The sequence below is a fragment of a genome, unplaced genomic scaffold, assembly GCF_019419815.1.
Source record: "Pyrus x bretschneideri cultivar Hongxiangsu unplaced genomic scaffold, Pyrus_bretschneideri_v1 Contig28, whole genome shotgun sequence".
Classification (NCBI taxonomy): domain Eukaryota; kingdom Viridiplantae; phylum Streptophyta; class Magnoliopsida; order Rosales; family Rosaceae; genus Pyrus; species Pyrus x bretschneideri.
Genome location: NW_025999590.1, coordinates 1,735,118 through 1,751,589, shown reverse-complemented (window position 1 = coordinate 1,751,589; position 16,472 = coordinate 1,735,118). Strand labels below are relative to the sequence as shown.

The following is a 16,472-nucleotide window of genomic DNA, read 5'->3' as shown; positions in this document are numbered from 1 at the left end:
GGCCCAACTAACTTGTTTTTTTTGTTTTTTGTTTTAATATTGGTCTGTTTTAAGTCTCCCTTGAAATCTTCCGGTTCACTAGATGTTCCCTTCGGATGGGGAAATGATTCACTTCATTTCTCTCTTTGCACTTCCTCTCTTGTTTCTAGCTACATGATCGAATAAATCACGAGTCATTGACATGTTAGTCATGTAGAGGAACCTAGCGGGGCTAGGGATGCGGCTACAGGGCATTTTAGCGTCTGTAGCTATTTTAGCGGGGACGGTTACAGGATGACACATTTGTCTTTGTGCATGGAAACCTTTTGATCCGACCAAGTTGCTTTAGAGATTGTGCATTTCTGAAGCAACTTGGTCGGATATTGGTCTGATGGGAGTGGACCAACTGATTTGTAAGAGTGGACGACGATGGGTACCTCATCATGGCTTAAAAGTTCAACTCTCGAGTCGTTGTCGAAACAGAAAACCTAAACCTCTCTATCATCACCAATACCAATAACTACAATATTCCCCAATTTTTTTTATGAACCAACCTAAATTATGTTATCCTCCCAACTTATGCTACAAATTTAATACGAATTAGTGTGAAAAATGCGCTGAATTTTGTGCTTGTGCCAGCAAATAGGATAATATACATATTACCCGGTTTTTGTCAACTTAAGGGGTACATTTTCAATCCAACAGGAAAAAAAAGAATATAGATTTTACGCATAATTCCATAAATTATTCTTCAAGTAGACACAACCCAACCTCTACCTAATTTCATTATTTTTTGGACTAATATTAGATAATTAACGAGCACTTGACTTTTAACCACCATGGAGTGGCCTGCGGGTTGGGGGGCTCGTATTGCACACGGCTAGCCTTGAGTTCGATTTATGACGCTATGTGATCATACGATAGTGATCAGGAAGAGCGTAAAATGCCTCTGTGAGTCTTCTCGGCCTCCTGAAGGGTGGACTGACGTGGCTTTGCCACCAAACGGTCGCTTTTATAAAATTAAAAATAAAAAAACGAGTATTTGACTTTCATAAATCATGAGAGCGTAGGATGATTATATAGCTAGGTCATCAGAAACCCCATTTGTACCATACTCACTACACCAGGTTGGCCAAGTTCAAGTATAATTAATTAAGCATGTTCGTGCCTTCAAATTAGTAGATAGTAACATGAGAATATATTTAATCGTTGTTTAGAAGTTGACTAACCATTTTCTTAATTTCTTTTGAGTAGCTTGAAGGGTTCGCCATTGATATTTATATGAACCAAAGAGTCATCGTTATATCCTAATAATGAATCAATAATTAATAATGTAACAGAATATTTAGACAGCACAGAACAAAATTTTTGGTTCTTCTAAACTTGGAAGACGTACACAAAAGAATGATATGAGAATATAATTAATTGCAGAAAACGAACTGGATATCCGTGCATGAAACCATGAACATGTTTTCTGCATATTTAATAGAATTTATTAGGGTTTTCTTTGGCTCGTAGATTGTCATTTTATTTATTTGTTTCTAAATTGTAGGGCTTCTCTTCTCAGAGAAGAGAAATCTCTTGAAAAAAATGGCGTGTGCCGCCGCTGAGTGCGGCTAGTAATAGGATTAACATGTGTCAACTCTTAACGGTATGACAGAAAAGAAAGGAAGAAGAACAAAGAGACAGGTTGATGAAGAAGAAAGTAATCTACGTGTATTGATCGCTATCCTCACTATTAATACAAGGATAATTACCTTTCTTACGCTATAGCCAATATAATAAATCCTATCCAAACTAATGATGACATGACAATCTTATCATAATCCAATCCTATCATTACTAGACAAGTTTATCACATATGACATGGCAATATAGGTCAACATTCCCTCTCAATCTCAAGTAAGGTAACCGAGTTTGAGATTGCAACAATGTCGAACAAGGGTAGGACTATAGAGTCCTTTAGTAAACACACCAACAGTTTGTTCATCAATAGGCAAGTATTTAACATGAAGATCCCCTAATTTATGAACCCTCTCCTAGGCAAAGTAATAATTTGTATCAAGGTGTTTAATCCTCGAATGATGAACTAGATTGGCACTTAATGCAATGGCTGACATGTTATCACAATAAATGGTGGGAGGAGTAAATAACACAACACCCCAAATCCTTCAAAAGCAACCTAATCCAAGCAACATCAGCAGCAGTATATGCTAAAGCTTTATAATCTGCCTCAGTCGAGCTTCTAGAAACTGAAACCTGTTTCTTGGTTGTCATAATATAAAAATTGTTTCCTAGATACACCACATAACATGTGACTGGCCTCTTAGTATTCAAATCAGCAGCCCAATTAGAGTCAAAGAAAGCAATCAGTTGAACTGGTGTATCTTGGATATGAGGAATAAGTCACTCCACAAATTGCAGTGCCTTGAAGATATCTCAAAATCCTCTTAACGCAAGAAAAATGCATATCAATTGGATTTTTCATAAATTGACACACAGAGTTACCAACAAATGCTGTATTTGGTCTTATGAATGTCAAATATTGAAGAGATCCAACCAAACTCCTGTACAGAGTAGGACCTGTCAATGGCTTGCCTTCATTAACCAAAAGTTGATTATGAGGCTTGCATGGAGTAGATGCAGGTTTACAAGACTCTATTCCAACTTTATGTATTAAATCCATCGCATATTTTGACTAATTAACAAAAATATCCCCATTGTCTTTATTATGAATTTGTAAACCCAGAAAGTAAGTTTGCCCATGTCTTTTAAATCAAACACAGCAGCTAAATCATGAAAAAAAAAAAAAGGATTAGATTTCAATTATGCATAATTCCATAAATTATTCTTCAAGTAGAGACATAATCCAATCTCTACCGTAATTTAATTATTTTTTTGGACCACTGTAATAATTAAATAATTAACGACTAGTTGACTTTCACGAATCATGAAAGCGTAGGATCATTATATAGGTCATCAGAAACCCCATTTGTACAATTATTCAACTAAACCAGGTTGGCCAAGTTTAAGTATAATTAAGTAATTAAGTAATTAAGCATATGTTCATGCCTCAACCATTTTCTGAATTTCTTTAAAGTAGCTTGAAGGGTTCGCCATTCATTTTCTTCAATTGTTTTGAGCATATTTATATGAAGTTATGAACCTAAGAGCCATTGTCATCTATATCTTTCTATATATATATTGAAGGATTCTAATATAAAACAATTTAATTTCTTTTAAGTAGCTTGAAGGGTTCGCCATTCATTTTCTTCAATTGTTTTGAGCATATTTATATGAAGTTATGAACCTAAGAGCCATTGTAATCTATATCTTTCTATATATATATAAAGGGAGCACACCAAAATGGTGATATCCCAAAATACTCTTTCTTAATTACGATTCTAATATAAAACAATTTAATTTTGGAAAAAATTCAAACTAAACATAAATAAAAATTACTAATAAATAAAGAATAAAATGTAAAAAAAGTAAATTGCCACAAGCAAAAGTGTGTGGCAAGAGGTTAGTATCCTATTAATCAATAATTAATATGTAACAGATTATTTAGACAGCAAAACAAAAGTTTTGGTTCTTCTAAACTTGGAAGACTTAGAGCATCCCCAATGGGGGCTCTATCCTCTATGAGGCTACTACAGTTCAAGTCTTAGCGAGAAATTTCATCCCCAATGAGCCGGAAAATGGGGCTAGATCCACCACTGAGACTAACAACTTCCTTTCTTGGGTAACATAAAATCGAGCTACATCTAGCCCCAAAAAATAGTGGGTCCCACAAAAAAAGTAGCATCCCATATGAGCAAAAGTCTATCACTCTCCCTCCACTTGCGAATACACTTATACTCTCTTTTTATTATTATTTTTTAATTCTTTTTTCTTATTTTCTTGCAATTTGGCTAATTAATGATTGTTTTAAATTCCATAAGAATTAAAAATTCAAATTGATTTAATGTTCATGGGCATTGGTGGATGAAATTGTGGATGAAAATTTCAAATAATTTTTTTCAAAATTGTATGATACTAATTTACCAATTGGTGCTCGGTAAATTGTTGTGTTATACATGAAAAATCAAATTATTTCAGAGGGCGAAGTGGGGGTTTGTTTCTTTCAACGGATGAGATTGAGATAAGATAATATAATCTAATGAACAATTCATAAGTGATTAAATCTAACTTTGTCACATTTTGAGCTTTTTAGGTTGAAAGATCCATAAAAAAAAAAAAAAAATTAAGATAGCACGTCCAAAAATCAACTTAAGAAAAGCTAACAAAAAAATCATCGCTTAATCAAATTACTACATAAATAAATATATATAGCCCCATATAGAGCCCGACATATATAGCCCCCATTGGAAGAGATTCTTTTATAAAACCTCAAAGATTCCTCGGAGCTCTAAAATAGATTATATCCACCACTTTTCCAGCCCTATATAGAACCCTTCACCGGGATGCTCTTGCTCTTACACAAAAGAATGATATGAGAATATAATAGCAGAAAACTAACTGGATAACCGTGCACGAGGCCATGAACATGTCTTCTGCATATTTATTAATTTATTAGGGTTTCTTTGGCTCGTGGATTATCATTTTATTTTATTTATGTTATTTTTAAATTGTAGGGCTTCTCTACTCTCTTCTCAGAGAAGAGAATCTCATGAAAAAATGGCGTATGCCGCCACCGAGTGCGGCTAGTAACAGGATTAACATGTGTAAACAATTATTAAGTCAAAATAAATATGTTTTTATGTTATTTTCTGAAAAATTATTAGAACTGTGGGAATGAAAGGACAGGCACATGCAGCATCTGAATTTGTACAGGAATTATTGCAGCTGATGGTAACACATATTCATATATTAATACAGTGTCGTGAAGTCGTGATGTCGAACTGTGCTTGTCTCTGACCTGCAGAGATGATCGAAAACAATTTAAAGTAGTTCAGAAATTGCTGTCAATAATTTGAGTAAAACTCATCAGGTATATATACAGGATTATTCATCATTGCGTGTTACTGTTAGCATAGACATGCATGTAGATGTAGGTAATTCAGTGGAATTAATTTATAAAAAGATAAAGATGAGGGAGCATGCACTAGGTAGAGTCTACTAGCAGTGGTAGATCAAAAGAAAGAACACATTTTGCTTTATGGCTTTATAATTAGATTAATAGCTCTATTTATATATGCCAAAGATGAAAGAATGATTGACACGAAACGGGATGTTCAGATAACGGTTCCAAATGAATCATATGATGTTATGTGAGAAATTCAAAATACATGACATGTATTATTAGTCTAAATGTCACGGCGGTGATACATCAGAAGTGTAAGTAAGTCTTTTTTGAAAGATTGATTGAGAATACATACTTGGCTTTTCAATGTTGCTAAGCAATATAACGAATTATAACAAAGGAATAAATGAGAGGCTATAAATTATAAAGTGAAGAAAAGTTGAAGCGAAAGAAAGAGCCCCGAAAATAAGGGAAGGTGCTGGGAAAGGTTGATACATGGAAGAGACAAAGGGTGGCCTTTAAAACCACGCTTGCTTTGCTTTGCTATCAAGAGCCACTTGCAACCCTCCTCCCTCTCTCTCTCTCTCTCTCTCTCTCTCTCTCTCTCTTTCTCTCTCTCAAACAACCACATCAAATTGATGACAACCTGTTATATTTCTCACTCGAAATTCCAATTGATAGGTCCACCTTTACAAGAGATTTTTTAGTGTGCTGAGAACAAGGTCTAGTATATCAAGTGTTATATTCACTTGATATACTAGATCATGTTTTCAATACATTGAAAATTTTCTCCACCTTTACGACTAAACAAAGCAAAAACTCAAAGTTTCTATGCAGCTTTTTAGTTCTTTCCCTTGTATATTCGAGGTGGTCGTTTTTTCTCTACAACTTCTTATGGTTATATATGCGCATTATATAAGGAATAGATTCTAACGCCTTCTTTTTCTTTTCGTGTTAATCTTTAAATCGAATGAAACAAAAGAGAATTTAAAAATAAAAATAAACATTGATCGTGCCATTTCCCAACTAACTAAAAGGACAGAGTTTACCAATTGTCAGGTTATGGAAGATGATGTCTGAAATAACGTCCTAACTAACTTGGAACGATCGATCAAATAAAAAAGGGATGATTTATGAGAAGGGACAATACTAAACTCACGTCTCTAACGTTTTCATTTGAAAACTTTAAGAACTGAATTGACACGCATCAACTTGATAACAATTTAGTTAAACCAGAATTATTGTAATCAGGGGAATACGTCAAGCAGAAGGAGCATCTAATTAAGAGTATGCTACATTAGCAATTTGAGCACAGTATTTTTGTTTTCTTTAGACTATGCATCTATTCATCTCATGAGTTATTATTGGAGAAGTTCTAATGATACAGTCAATTGAAGACTTGTGATCATCTAAGGGGGAGTTGTAAATGTGGATGACAAACTATAATGATATTGAATTCATCCATGGAAAACACCAAACTGTGAGTGGTGAAAACACTAACAAAGGAGTGGATAATTCGCTTACAACAAATCTTTAGCAAAAAGTCAGTTTGTTTGTATTTCGCGCCATTTTCTTTAAATATGTGTGGAGAGGTCATTTATAAACTACACCACCAATTCTCATCATCTCCATGGAGAGTAAGAAGCTATGTCAAGGCTAGAGAGAAGAGAGAAAAATAATGAGAGTTATATTTGTACTTCTATTATTTCAGATAATAAAATAAATTATTATCACTATCCCGAGAACGTAAACACACTTTCCAAACCTTGTAAATATTGTGTTTTATGTACTTTATATATCACTACATATATATATATATATATATATATATATAGTCTATATTTCACAACATACACCTATTTCTTCAATTATTCTCACTTTTTCCATTTTCACCTCATTAATTAGAAAATGATCGAAATGGTCCTACCTATTAGACGTATGAGGTCCAACCTATGGAAGATGATGGACCAAGTATATAGACAGGTAGTCCCCCGGGGTTATTGTCTGTCTCTCTCCCTCCAAGGTGCGAGACAGATCGATCATACATGATCAATTACTTTGAACAAGACTTCGCTGCTACTGATAATCAATCACGTGCGGACACGTGTCTAAATTTTTTTTTTTTTAATCAAAACTTAAACACGTATCCGCGTGTGATATGCCATCAACAACAGCTACTACTATCTTTTTAGCTTGTTTCCTTAATTTTCACCTATTAATTCAGTCCTTACTTTCATAGATGATAAAGTACACAGTACCATGCAAAAACTTTACTATTAAAATGACGCGACCATGTGCTTCCAGTCCAAACTTAATTTGAGGAATGAGGATTCTCTTCGGATCCTGTTTGTTAGGATCCCAAGGATTCTCCAATCAAATTCGTTCATCGTACATCGTGTGATCAGAAATCATTGTAAATTTTTTTATTATTTAAAATTGAATATAAACAGTACCTGACAAAAACTAGCCGCACAATGTATGATGAACGAATGTGATTGGAGGATCCGGGGATCCTCACAAAGAGGATATGGAGAGTATCCTCATTCTAATTTTAGAGCTTCTCCACTTCTAGCGTTTGACAAATTAGTTAGAGTAGCTAGTGTCTTTGTTCGTCTGCATTTAAGTTTAAGTTTAAGGTTATTCTTTCATCGTTAGATGAATTTAGTGTAGAATATCTTTTTTTTTAAATAATAAAAAAAATTCTGAGTGCAACCTCTACATTTTTTTTTGGTTCAAAGCAACCTCTACATTTTGATGTCTATATATTTACCATCTCCTCGCCTCTTCTCTCTCTCACATTTGTGAAGGCCACCTAAGCTTGAAAACCCTTGCTAGCTAGAAACAAATTTTCGTACAATATCCATGGGCACAGAACATGACATTGGTGATTACTTAACCCTAGTTTCAATCACCAAAACCGTGTCTGTACTCCCAAAAGTTTTGCACCCACCAAAACTTCTCACCCTCTCAAACTTGGACAGGCAAAGTCCAATCCATATGTACTTGGTTTTCTTTTACAATTCTAACTCTGTTGCTCATCACAAAATCAACAACTTGTCGCTTGATGGTGCTGATGATTTGGTTTTCGGAAGCTTGAAGTGTGGATTGGAAGAGACGCTATCGGTGTGGTACCCAGCTGCGGGGAGGTTGAGCTGTGATCACGAAAACAAGCTCAACTTATGGTGCAACAACAAAGGTGCTGTTCTAGTCGAGGCGGAGACGCCGGTTAAGATGTCGGAGCTTGGAGACCTATCACAGTGCAATGAATTTTTTGAGAAATTGGTTCACAAGCCTGTGTTTGATGAAGACTTCTCAGAGATGCCTTTGGTTGTTGCTCAGGTAATTTATATACTGATCAACGAATTTATATTATTTCGATATATTTCCTAATTAAAAGATACAAATCATGTACATATATATAATATGTTTAAATTAAAACACCAACTCCATCTACCTTTTTATCTATTATTCTTCTATATATTCGATTGTTTTTGGATTAATTTATATAATCTTCATTAGGGTTTGTTGGAGTTACATATATATATAATTTCCATATGTAAGTTAACTTCCGTATCTGAAATTCGTATGCGCTTGATTTAAAACTGAACCTATAGTTTTGTTGGGAGTTTTTATTTGCCCTTCAAAAATATCAGCTTGCACGCCTCATGTGTAAAAACAAAGAGATGACATTTTTAGAATGTCAACTACTCTCGTCCATAAAATTTGAACTGAAGACCTCCTTTTGCGAATTGAACTAAGTGGGCTTGAAATTTTTGTAATGGTTTGGTACTGTAGGTGACCAAGTTTGGTTGTGGAGGCTACTCAATAGGTATTGGTATTAGCCACTCGTTGTTCGACGGACCGGCGGCGTATGAATTTATGAGTGCATGGGCTTCTAATTCTACCATAACTATGAAACAACACAAGGTTTTGGAGATTCCTAAGTTACCAGTGCACGACAGAGGAACACTATTGATGGACAAGTTTGATGAAGCTCCAAAAGGGATTAGTACAGAGTTACTGCCAAACCGAAACGACGATGGTTCTGCCGTGGTGACAAGGGCTGCAGCCGTGGATCATTTATACCAATTGATCATGCAAGCAGCAGCATCCAATGACCGCATGATCAATTTCCTCAAAAATGGGTCCAATATTTTGAATCAAATTATTGATAGTAATTATGTTCATAAGACCTTTCATCTGAGTGGTGCACTGATTGAGAGTTTGAAGAAAGAAGTTTGTGGTGATGAAATGAGTAGCTTTTCATGTTCATCCTTTGAAGTTGCGGCTGCTCACCTCTGGAAGGTAAATTTCTCAATTAATTGGCGCTCTTGGTGAAAGATAGCAAAATCAAACAAAAAAAAAAAACACTAGCTTCCTTAAACTTTCATAAATTAGGCTAATTTTTACTTTCATAATTTTTTTGAGTAAGTTTAAAGGTAATATTAGGGGGACATCTATTTAAACCATATTTTGTATATCATATGATGTGGTTGTTGATAATTAGATCATTATTATTACTTTAAGTGCTGATTAACGTACTGAATTCCTATTAGTTGCACATCTTAGGATTTAAAAATGCGGTCTAAAAAGTTGGTCTATTTGACATTACTCTAATTCTAATAGTAATTAGATTTATCCACAATTCTCAAATCGGAGATGAATTTTCATAAAATTTTGGTATTGGTTAAATTTTTCTTAATGATAAAATGGCTATAAAAACATTTTTTTAGAATATTAAACTGTGATAAACATCTTGAACTTGGATGTCTACGCATATAACATACATTTAGACACATGTATAGCTTACTTTAAAACAAACCCAGAAACAAAATTGTTCAAATTTTTATGAAGATTGGAAGCTATTGAATTGACTAGGGTCCACTTGTATAGACCAACGCGGAACCTTTTCCTTTCAAAATTGTAGAAGAAAAAAATGTGGGTGAGACCAGGAGAAATTTTTTATTGCGCCAGAACATGGCTCGGTACATCAAGTGTCATAATATAATTGGTTACAATTTTTTTTGTTCAAGTTTCCCACTTATTATATTATTATACTTGGTGCACTGGTCGTGTTCATAATACGTTGAAAAATCACTCGTGGGACCACAGTTGTAGTAATGTATTGTGTTTGTCTACTCACATTCAAGTTTAAATAACTAGTGTAAAATAGATGTGTGTAAGACCAGTTGACAGTAATATATTGTGCTTGTCTTCCCACATTCAAGTTCGAATGACTAGTGTTATGGTTGATTGATGTCATGAGTATTGCAGACAAAGACCAAAGCTTTTGGAGTGAGGAAGGAAGCAATGGTGTGCCTGCAATTTTCCGTCGACGTAAGGAACAAGGTGGATCCCGCACTTCCCCAAGGTTTCAGTGGCAATGCATTCGTGCTGGCCTCCGTTGCCCTAACGGCGGCACAGGTGGAGGAAGCCACGCACAAAGCCATTATCGAGAAGATAAGAGAAGCCAAGAAGTCTGTCACCAGCTCCTACGTGAAGGCATACATGGAGGCAGTTGGTGGGCCACAGACTACTCTGCCTCCTCTCGACGAGCTCACTTTGGTGTCTGACTGGACCAGAATGCCCTTCCACAAAATAGGGTTTTTGCATGAATCAGCAGCATATGCGTCCCCGTTGGCCTCTTTGATCCCGCAGGTTGCGTATTTCATGCAAAACCCTAGTGATTGTAAGGGCATTGACATGAGAGTCGGATTGCTTCCGCAAAGCGTCAGCACTTTTTCTCGCTTGTTTCATCGCTAAGGAGCAGTGAATACGGGCAAATCCGCAACCTCAGTGGCTAAGCTCGGATAGCGAAAGAAGCGAGAGAAATGCTGTTGAGATTAGATTATGTCAAGAGTTCGAGTTCGATTGTCCAATCAAATGTACCTAACACTTGCTGAAATTATTGTATAAGTTTGTAGTTTACTTTCTCTTTTTGTTGGTAGTGGGGTGTGAGCTTTTGTCCGAAGGTGTTCTGTGGAGAGATTATATATTATATAATATGATTATGATTTGCCATATGAGTTGTTCCAAGATAGTTATTTATTCCACGATTTTTGAAATGGTCGTTTGGTGAGGCACATTACAGCACTAATTAACTCATTAAAATAAGAAAATAAAATTATGGTGAGATGTACTTTTCTTTGGTTACATTAAACGAGTTTACTATAATTATGGTATTCTAGTCCAATAATGCAACATCACTCGAGAAAAATTTTACAAATAACATTGTATTATGGAATCGAAACATTAGGATAGCAGTAAACTCGTTTCATATAACTTGCTCTCCGAACTATGTGCTTCTATAAAATTACAAGTGTCATTATCTCAAATCTTTCTTCATATAAAAATAAAAGGCTTTTTAACCAAAGTGGTCTAGAGATTGACATAACTCCTCACTTTAGTATCTAATATTTAAAATTGATAGAAGTGGTCTCTGAAATTGTCCACCGTCAATCATTTTGGTCCTTCAATGAAAATTCTCAGTCAAATTGAGGTTTTTTATTTATTATTTGGTCAAATCAACTCATCCCCTTGAATTAGTGAATTTTTCAATTTAACAGAGATTTTTCACAAACCTTAGGGACCACTTCAATTGATTTTAAATTTCAAAGACCAAAATGAAGAGTTATGACAACCTCATAAACTATTTTAGCTAAAAACTCAAAAAAAAAAAAAAAAAAAAAAAGGGGTAAAAAATCACAAAATCATTCTTTCTTTTTATTTTGAACTAGTATATCGATCGTGCAGACGACGCTTTATTATTTTTAATGTGATTGATGATGCTTTGTGATTCCTCTATTTTCTTTTATCTCAAAGAAAATAAATAAAATAATTAGGAAGTGTGCTAATTATGCAGAATTAATTAAACTATATGGGAAGCCAAAGCATGTTTAGTCAAAGAGACATGATAAACTAGTCCACCATAATACATTGTCGGGGCCTGAAAGACAATGCCTCTTCATCATACAGATTAAACAAAGCCCTTATTACTCGGCAACTAACTAGAGAGATTGGACACTAATTCTTGCTACTCAAATACAAAACTTGAGATCAATGTAGACAAATACGAACACAAATACGAAGAACCGCTATCTCAACGAGTATTCTACACGGGGATTGAACCTTCCTCCCGGTGATTTCGCCTATCTCCTTTCCTGCATCACCAAGTTCATGTTGAGTTTTCAAACAAGTAAAAGGAAAATATGACAATCGTAATGCAACAAATTCTTCAGTTCAATGTAGCGAATAAGCAATGATTTCTAAGTTTTCGGTAATCAATGAACTAGTATTTGTCCATACGATAGAAAGTTAATCGCATGTAGACGAGCAAGAAGCCTTCCTAATAGCCTGTACGTATGTGCGGCAGGTAAACAGTGAGATATAATTTCATTCTGTCTCGTCCACCTGCCGGCCCATGAATTCTTCAGATCGGACCGGCAGGGGGCAGACGGGGTGTTAGTGAATCTGACAGTAAAAGAGACCGGTAGAAAAGCTCCTTACCTGTTTGATCATTGAGCTCACTAACTCATCCAACGAACCAGCATTGTGGGGGACATAACCTCCCTGTGGCTTTCGTTGGTCCATAAGGTACCCCTGCTGCTTCAACTTCAATGGTGCATCCATAGTTGATATTTCAACACCATCATAGTTCATGAGTAAGGGGTCAAGAAAATTTGGTTGTCCGATCAAATTGAACTCGCTGTTTCGTTGGAAGGCTGAGCTTCTGGTGTCCAAATTCTGGTGGGAAGGAGCCACATTATCATTGACAGGCATCAAATTGTTCATTGAGCTACACATGACATCTGACTGGAACGGGGAATCCTGCTTTGGCTCATCCCACCCCAGAAATAGGTCATTGTTGATTGTTGGATCCGAATTATTGTTCATTGTAGATGCCGGGATCTGCGATCCTATTCTTGAATCCTGCAATTGACAGGGGATTGAATTAATAGAAGAAACAATAATCTGAGAGCTCCCAATTTGCGAGGACATTACAGGCATATCATCCTTCAGGTTACTTACAAGGAGAGTAGGTTGTTTAAAAGAGTCACTTGCTGAGAGAGAATTTGACCGGAATGCAGATGGCTGAGCAGCGGTTGACCAGTTGTCATTCAACCGTCCGCGATCCAGAAATGGGGGTCCCAGTCCTGGTTTTAAGGAGGGCATTGATACGGAAGACTGCATTACATGATTTCTTCCAACTTCAGAATCGTGAGTATGTCTTAACATTGTGTTGTCTGTAAGACCGAAAGGATCATTTGACCTATTCATCACTTTTGCATCTGTAAAACCACTGGAATCGGGATAAATTGGTGCACCATAGGTAGAACCCCTATTATGTTGTTGATCAAGTTCCAAGTGTGGCGGAAGCATATTTCCATTACGGTTTCCAGGAAACATGACTGGCTGATCATTAATGGCGTTGCTTGGATTCTGTGCATGACCCAATTGAAACATTCCGGATGAAGGAAGGCAATGCAGACCCACTCCAGCAGGAGTGTTCAATCTACCAATCATCCCACCAGGCGGGAAGGATCTGTATCCATTGTTATGAAACTGCGCAGGTCCAGTCAATGTATGGTAATTTCCAACTCCATTCATAGATGCCGTTCGCAAATATGAAGAATCCGAAGTGCCTAAGGCTGCCACCATATTAGCTTGTTGGTTTGCCACACAGCTGATTCTTTTCAGGTAGAGCCTATATTTCTGCAAAGAAAAATAATAATAAGCTTCGTAGAATAGAAGATAGAGATTGTAGGGAACTAAGGATATATCAGAATTTATACCTGGAGATGGCTTGCAACATTTTCTCTTGTAAGCTTTTCAACATTCATCAAATCTAGAATCTTTTTCGGTACAGCCTCTGTATACAAAAAAAAAATTTAAATGAAACAATTAGTATCTAACGGTTTCGTGTGAGAAACAAAAGTTACGAAAATGAAAAAATATGACAGATTCCGGATACATGAATCAAGTATTCACTATTAGGAGTCTCAAAGCTAGGGTATAAGTTCTGAATTCATATTAAGGTTTCAAAAGTACGAGGATATTTTCAAATAGCTCTGAACAAGGATGAAGAACATACTGTCAATGCCCAACTGATTAACAGCGGCCACAAACTTGCGATGCAGCTCCACAGACCAAACAACACGAGGTTTTTTCTGGGTTGAAGGATCGTCATTTTCATATTCATCCTCATCGTGATCCTCATCCTCGCCATCATTCTGATCCTTACGTTTCTTATTGAGCTTTGCATTCTGATCCGAATTCCCTGTGCCTACTGACCCCACTCCTCCTTCGCCACATCCAGCAGACTTGTCTTGATTGCCAGAGTTCTGGTCCTTTGAATCAACCTTCTTTCTCCTTATCACGTGTTGCCAGATGTTCTTCAGCTGCTCAATTCGAACGGGTTTTAGGAGGTAATCGCAGGCTCCATGGGTGATTCCCTTCATCACAAGCTTGTGATCCCCATTTACAGACAACACTAAGAACATGTTTACATTCATAATTAGTAATGAATCCTAACTTAAAAACAAAAGCTGCAGATCTAAGATACTCCAAAATTTCAGAATCTAAACACAGCAAATATAAGAGATTTGCGCAGTGCAAGTTGGCTTTACTTATAACAGGGAGATCCATTTCAAGCCCGACAAGCTCAAGCAGCTTGAATCCATCCATGTCTGGCATATGCACATCACTGATAACCAGATCAAACTTATCCTTGTTCTCTCTCAACAACTTCAATGCAGTGATTGCCTGACTCGTCGTCGTAACTGCAAAATCCATCAAATGATACCATAAACACACCAATTTTCTACAGGAAGAAAGTCAAACCTTCAGATGCTAAAGTAGACCAACCAAAATATACCAATCTATCATAATCCAACCAAACCTAACAAAAACTATGACTGTATCTATAGACAATGAAACAGAGAATTCAAATTCAACCTAATTGAATTGGGAATCCATTTGCTCTACCATATCTAAGCGATAATCTCATTTCTAACTTCACGCAACAATACATGATTTTTTTCCTCCTAATTTTAGAAAAGAGAATCAACATTTTAGACGCAAATTATTATTACAAGAAATCACAGAATTAGAGAGAAAAATATAAAATTGACTGACAAAATCTAGTCAGCATATATATATCCAAGAACCCAATTGAAATTTAGTAACAAAAATCACAAAATCTAAATCAAAACACCAGTTTATCCCAATAAAGAAAATAGCTTGATAACAAAGCAAAAATAAATCAGAAGATTCATGATAGAAAACCCAATTGACAAACCATGATATTGGCATCGACGGAGCAAAGCCTCTAAGAGCTTGAGGCAAATGGGATCATCGTCCACGGCAAGCACACGCATCCCAATGGGAAACTGGTCTCTGGGTTCGTCGAGTACCCGCTCAACGATCATGTTTTCAAGCAGAGAACTTCACAAAAACCCCAAGCAACAAAATTTGGAGGAGAGAAAAGTTTGAATCTTGGAGCTTTTTACTACTGGTTTTGACAAACCCAGCAAAACCCAGAACTTAAAAAAACACAAAGAAGCAGAGAAAATGAGTGATTAGAGAGAGAGAGAGAGAGAGAGAGAGAGAGAGAGAAGAGAGAGGGATTAAGGAGTGTGATTAATGATAAACAATGAATATTAATAATGAATGTCTCTCTTTCTCTCTTGGTGTTTATGTAAGTCTAGAGACTCTGGAGAGAGAGAGAGATAGAGAAAGGGGAAGAGGGAGAATGAGAGAAACGGAATCGAAGTTATATGTAGGGGTGTGATATTTACTCAACTTTTTTTACTTCTCACGTATCTTTTATTAATTTATGCCTTTTGGTTTTATTCAGTTTATTCAATTTGACGGTTTAAAACTAAAAAAATATGTAAGAAATAAAAAAAAAAACGTAGATATCACATCTTTATATGTGTGAACTGAGAAATCAGAGTCCTTTCCTCTGTTGGCTTTCCTGAAATGGACCCTGTTTTTCCTGGTTTTTGGGTTCAGTAGAATCTCAGTGTTTGATATCAGAATTTAATTTTGATTTGAGTTTTTTTCCCTTCTTTTGATATTATTGTGTTTTGACTTTTTTAGAAGTTATTAGAGTTTTTGTCTACGAGAAAATAATAACAAATTAGAAAATTTCCAAAAATGGAACATAAGAATTCGCATTTAAACACATAAGAAAAGAAAAAGGTATTTTATCTTACCAAGTAGAATTGATTCTTTTTATTTGCAACTGAAAGATTTAACTACAGATTCTGAAATGATTTAATCGCTTCACATTGGGTAAAATCTTTTTTTAAATTTTATTCTTGATAAAAATCTTATTTAAATTTGTTCCTTTTTGATCTTTTATTTTGTCAAAATTTCCTAGTTAGGTCATTTTAATACATGTTTTATTAGATTTCGTCAAAAATTTTACATGAAGAGATATTTGAACATGGCATCGCACATCATT

At 35.6% G+C, this 16,472-nt stretch overlaps 2 protein-coding genes across 2 annotated transcripts; one reads left to right on the top strand and one right to left on the bottom strand.

Annotated features, from left to right (window-relative positions):
- Positions 1-7,725: 7,725 nt before the first annotated feature.
- Positions 7,726-11,028, top strand: LOC103942391 (brassinosteroid-related acyltransferase 1). The gene is made up of 3 exons (XM_009352576.3): positions 7,726-8,344; positions 8,801-9,310; positions 10,280-11,028. Exons 1-3 carry the CDS (start codon positions 7,868-7,870, stop codon positions 10,766-10,768), a joined length of 1,476 nt encoding a protein of 491 aa, XP_009350851.1. The 5' UTR covers positions 7,726-7,867; the 3' UTR covers positions 10,769-11,028.
- An 823-nt stretch (positions 11,029-11,851) lies between these two features.
- LOC103942390 (two-component response regulator ARR12) lies at positions 11,852-15,762 on the bottom strand. The gene is made up of 7 exons (XM_009352575.3): positions 15,303-15,762; positions 14,632-14,784; positions 14,097-14,495; positions 13,798-13,874; positions 13,034-13,717; positions 12,512-12,934; positions 11,852-12,165 (listed from the first exon to the last, which is right to left on the bottom strand). Exons 1-7 carry the CDS (start codon positions 15,430-15,432, stop codon positions 12,154-12,156), a joined length of 1,878 nt encoding a protein of 625 aa, XP_009350850.1. The 5' UTR covers positions 15,433-15,762; the 3' UTR covers positions 11,852-12,153.
- Positions 15,763-16,472: the final 710 nt, after the last annotated feature.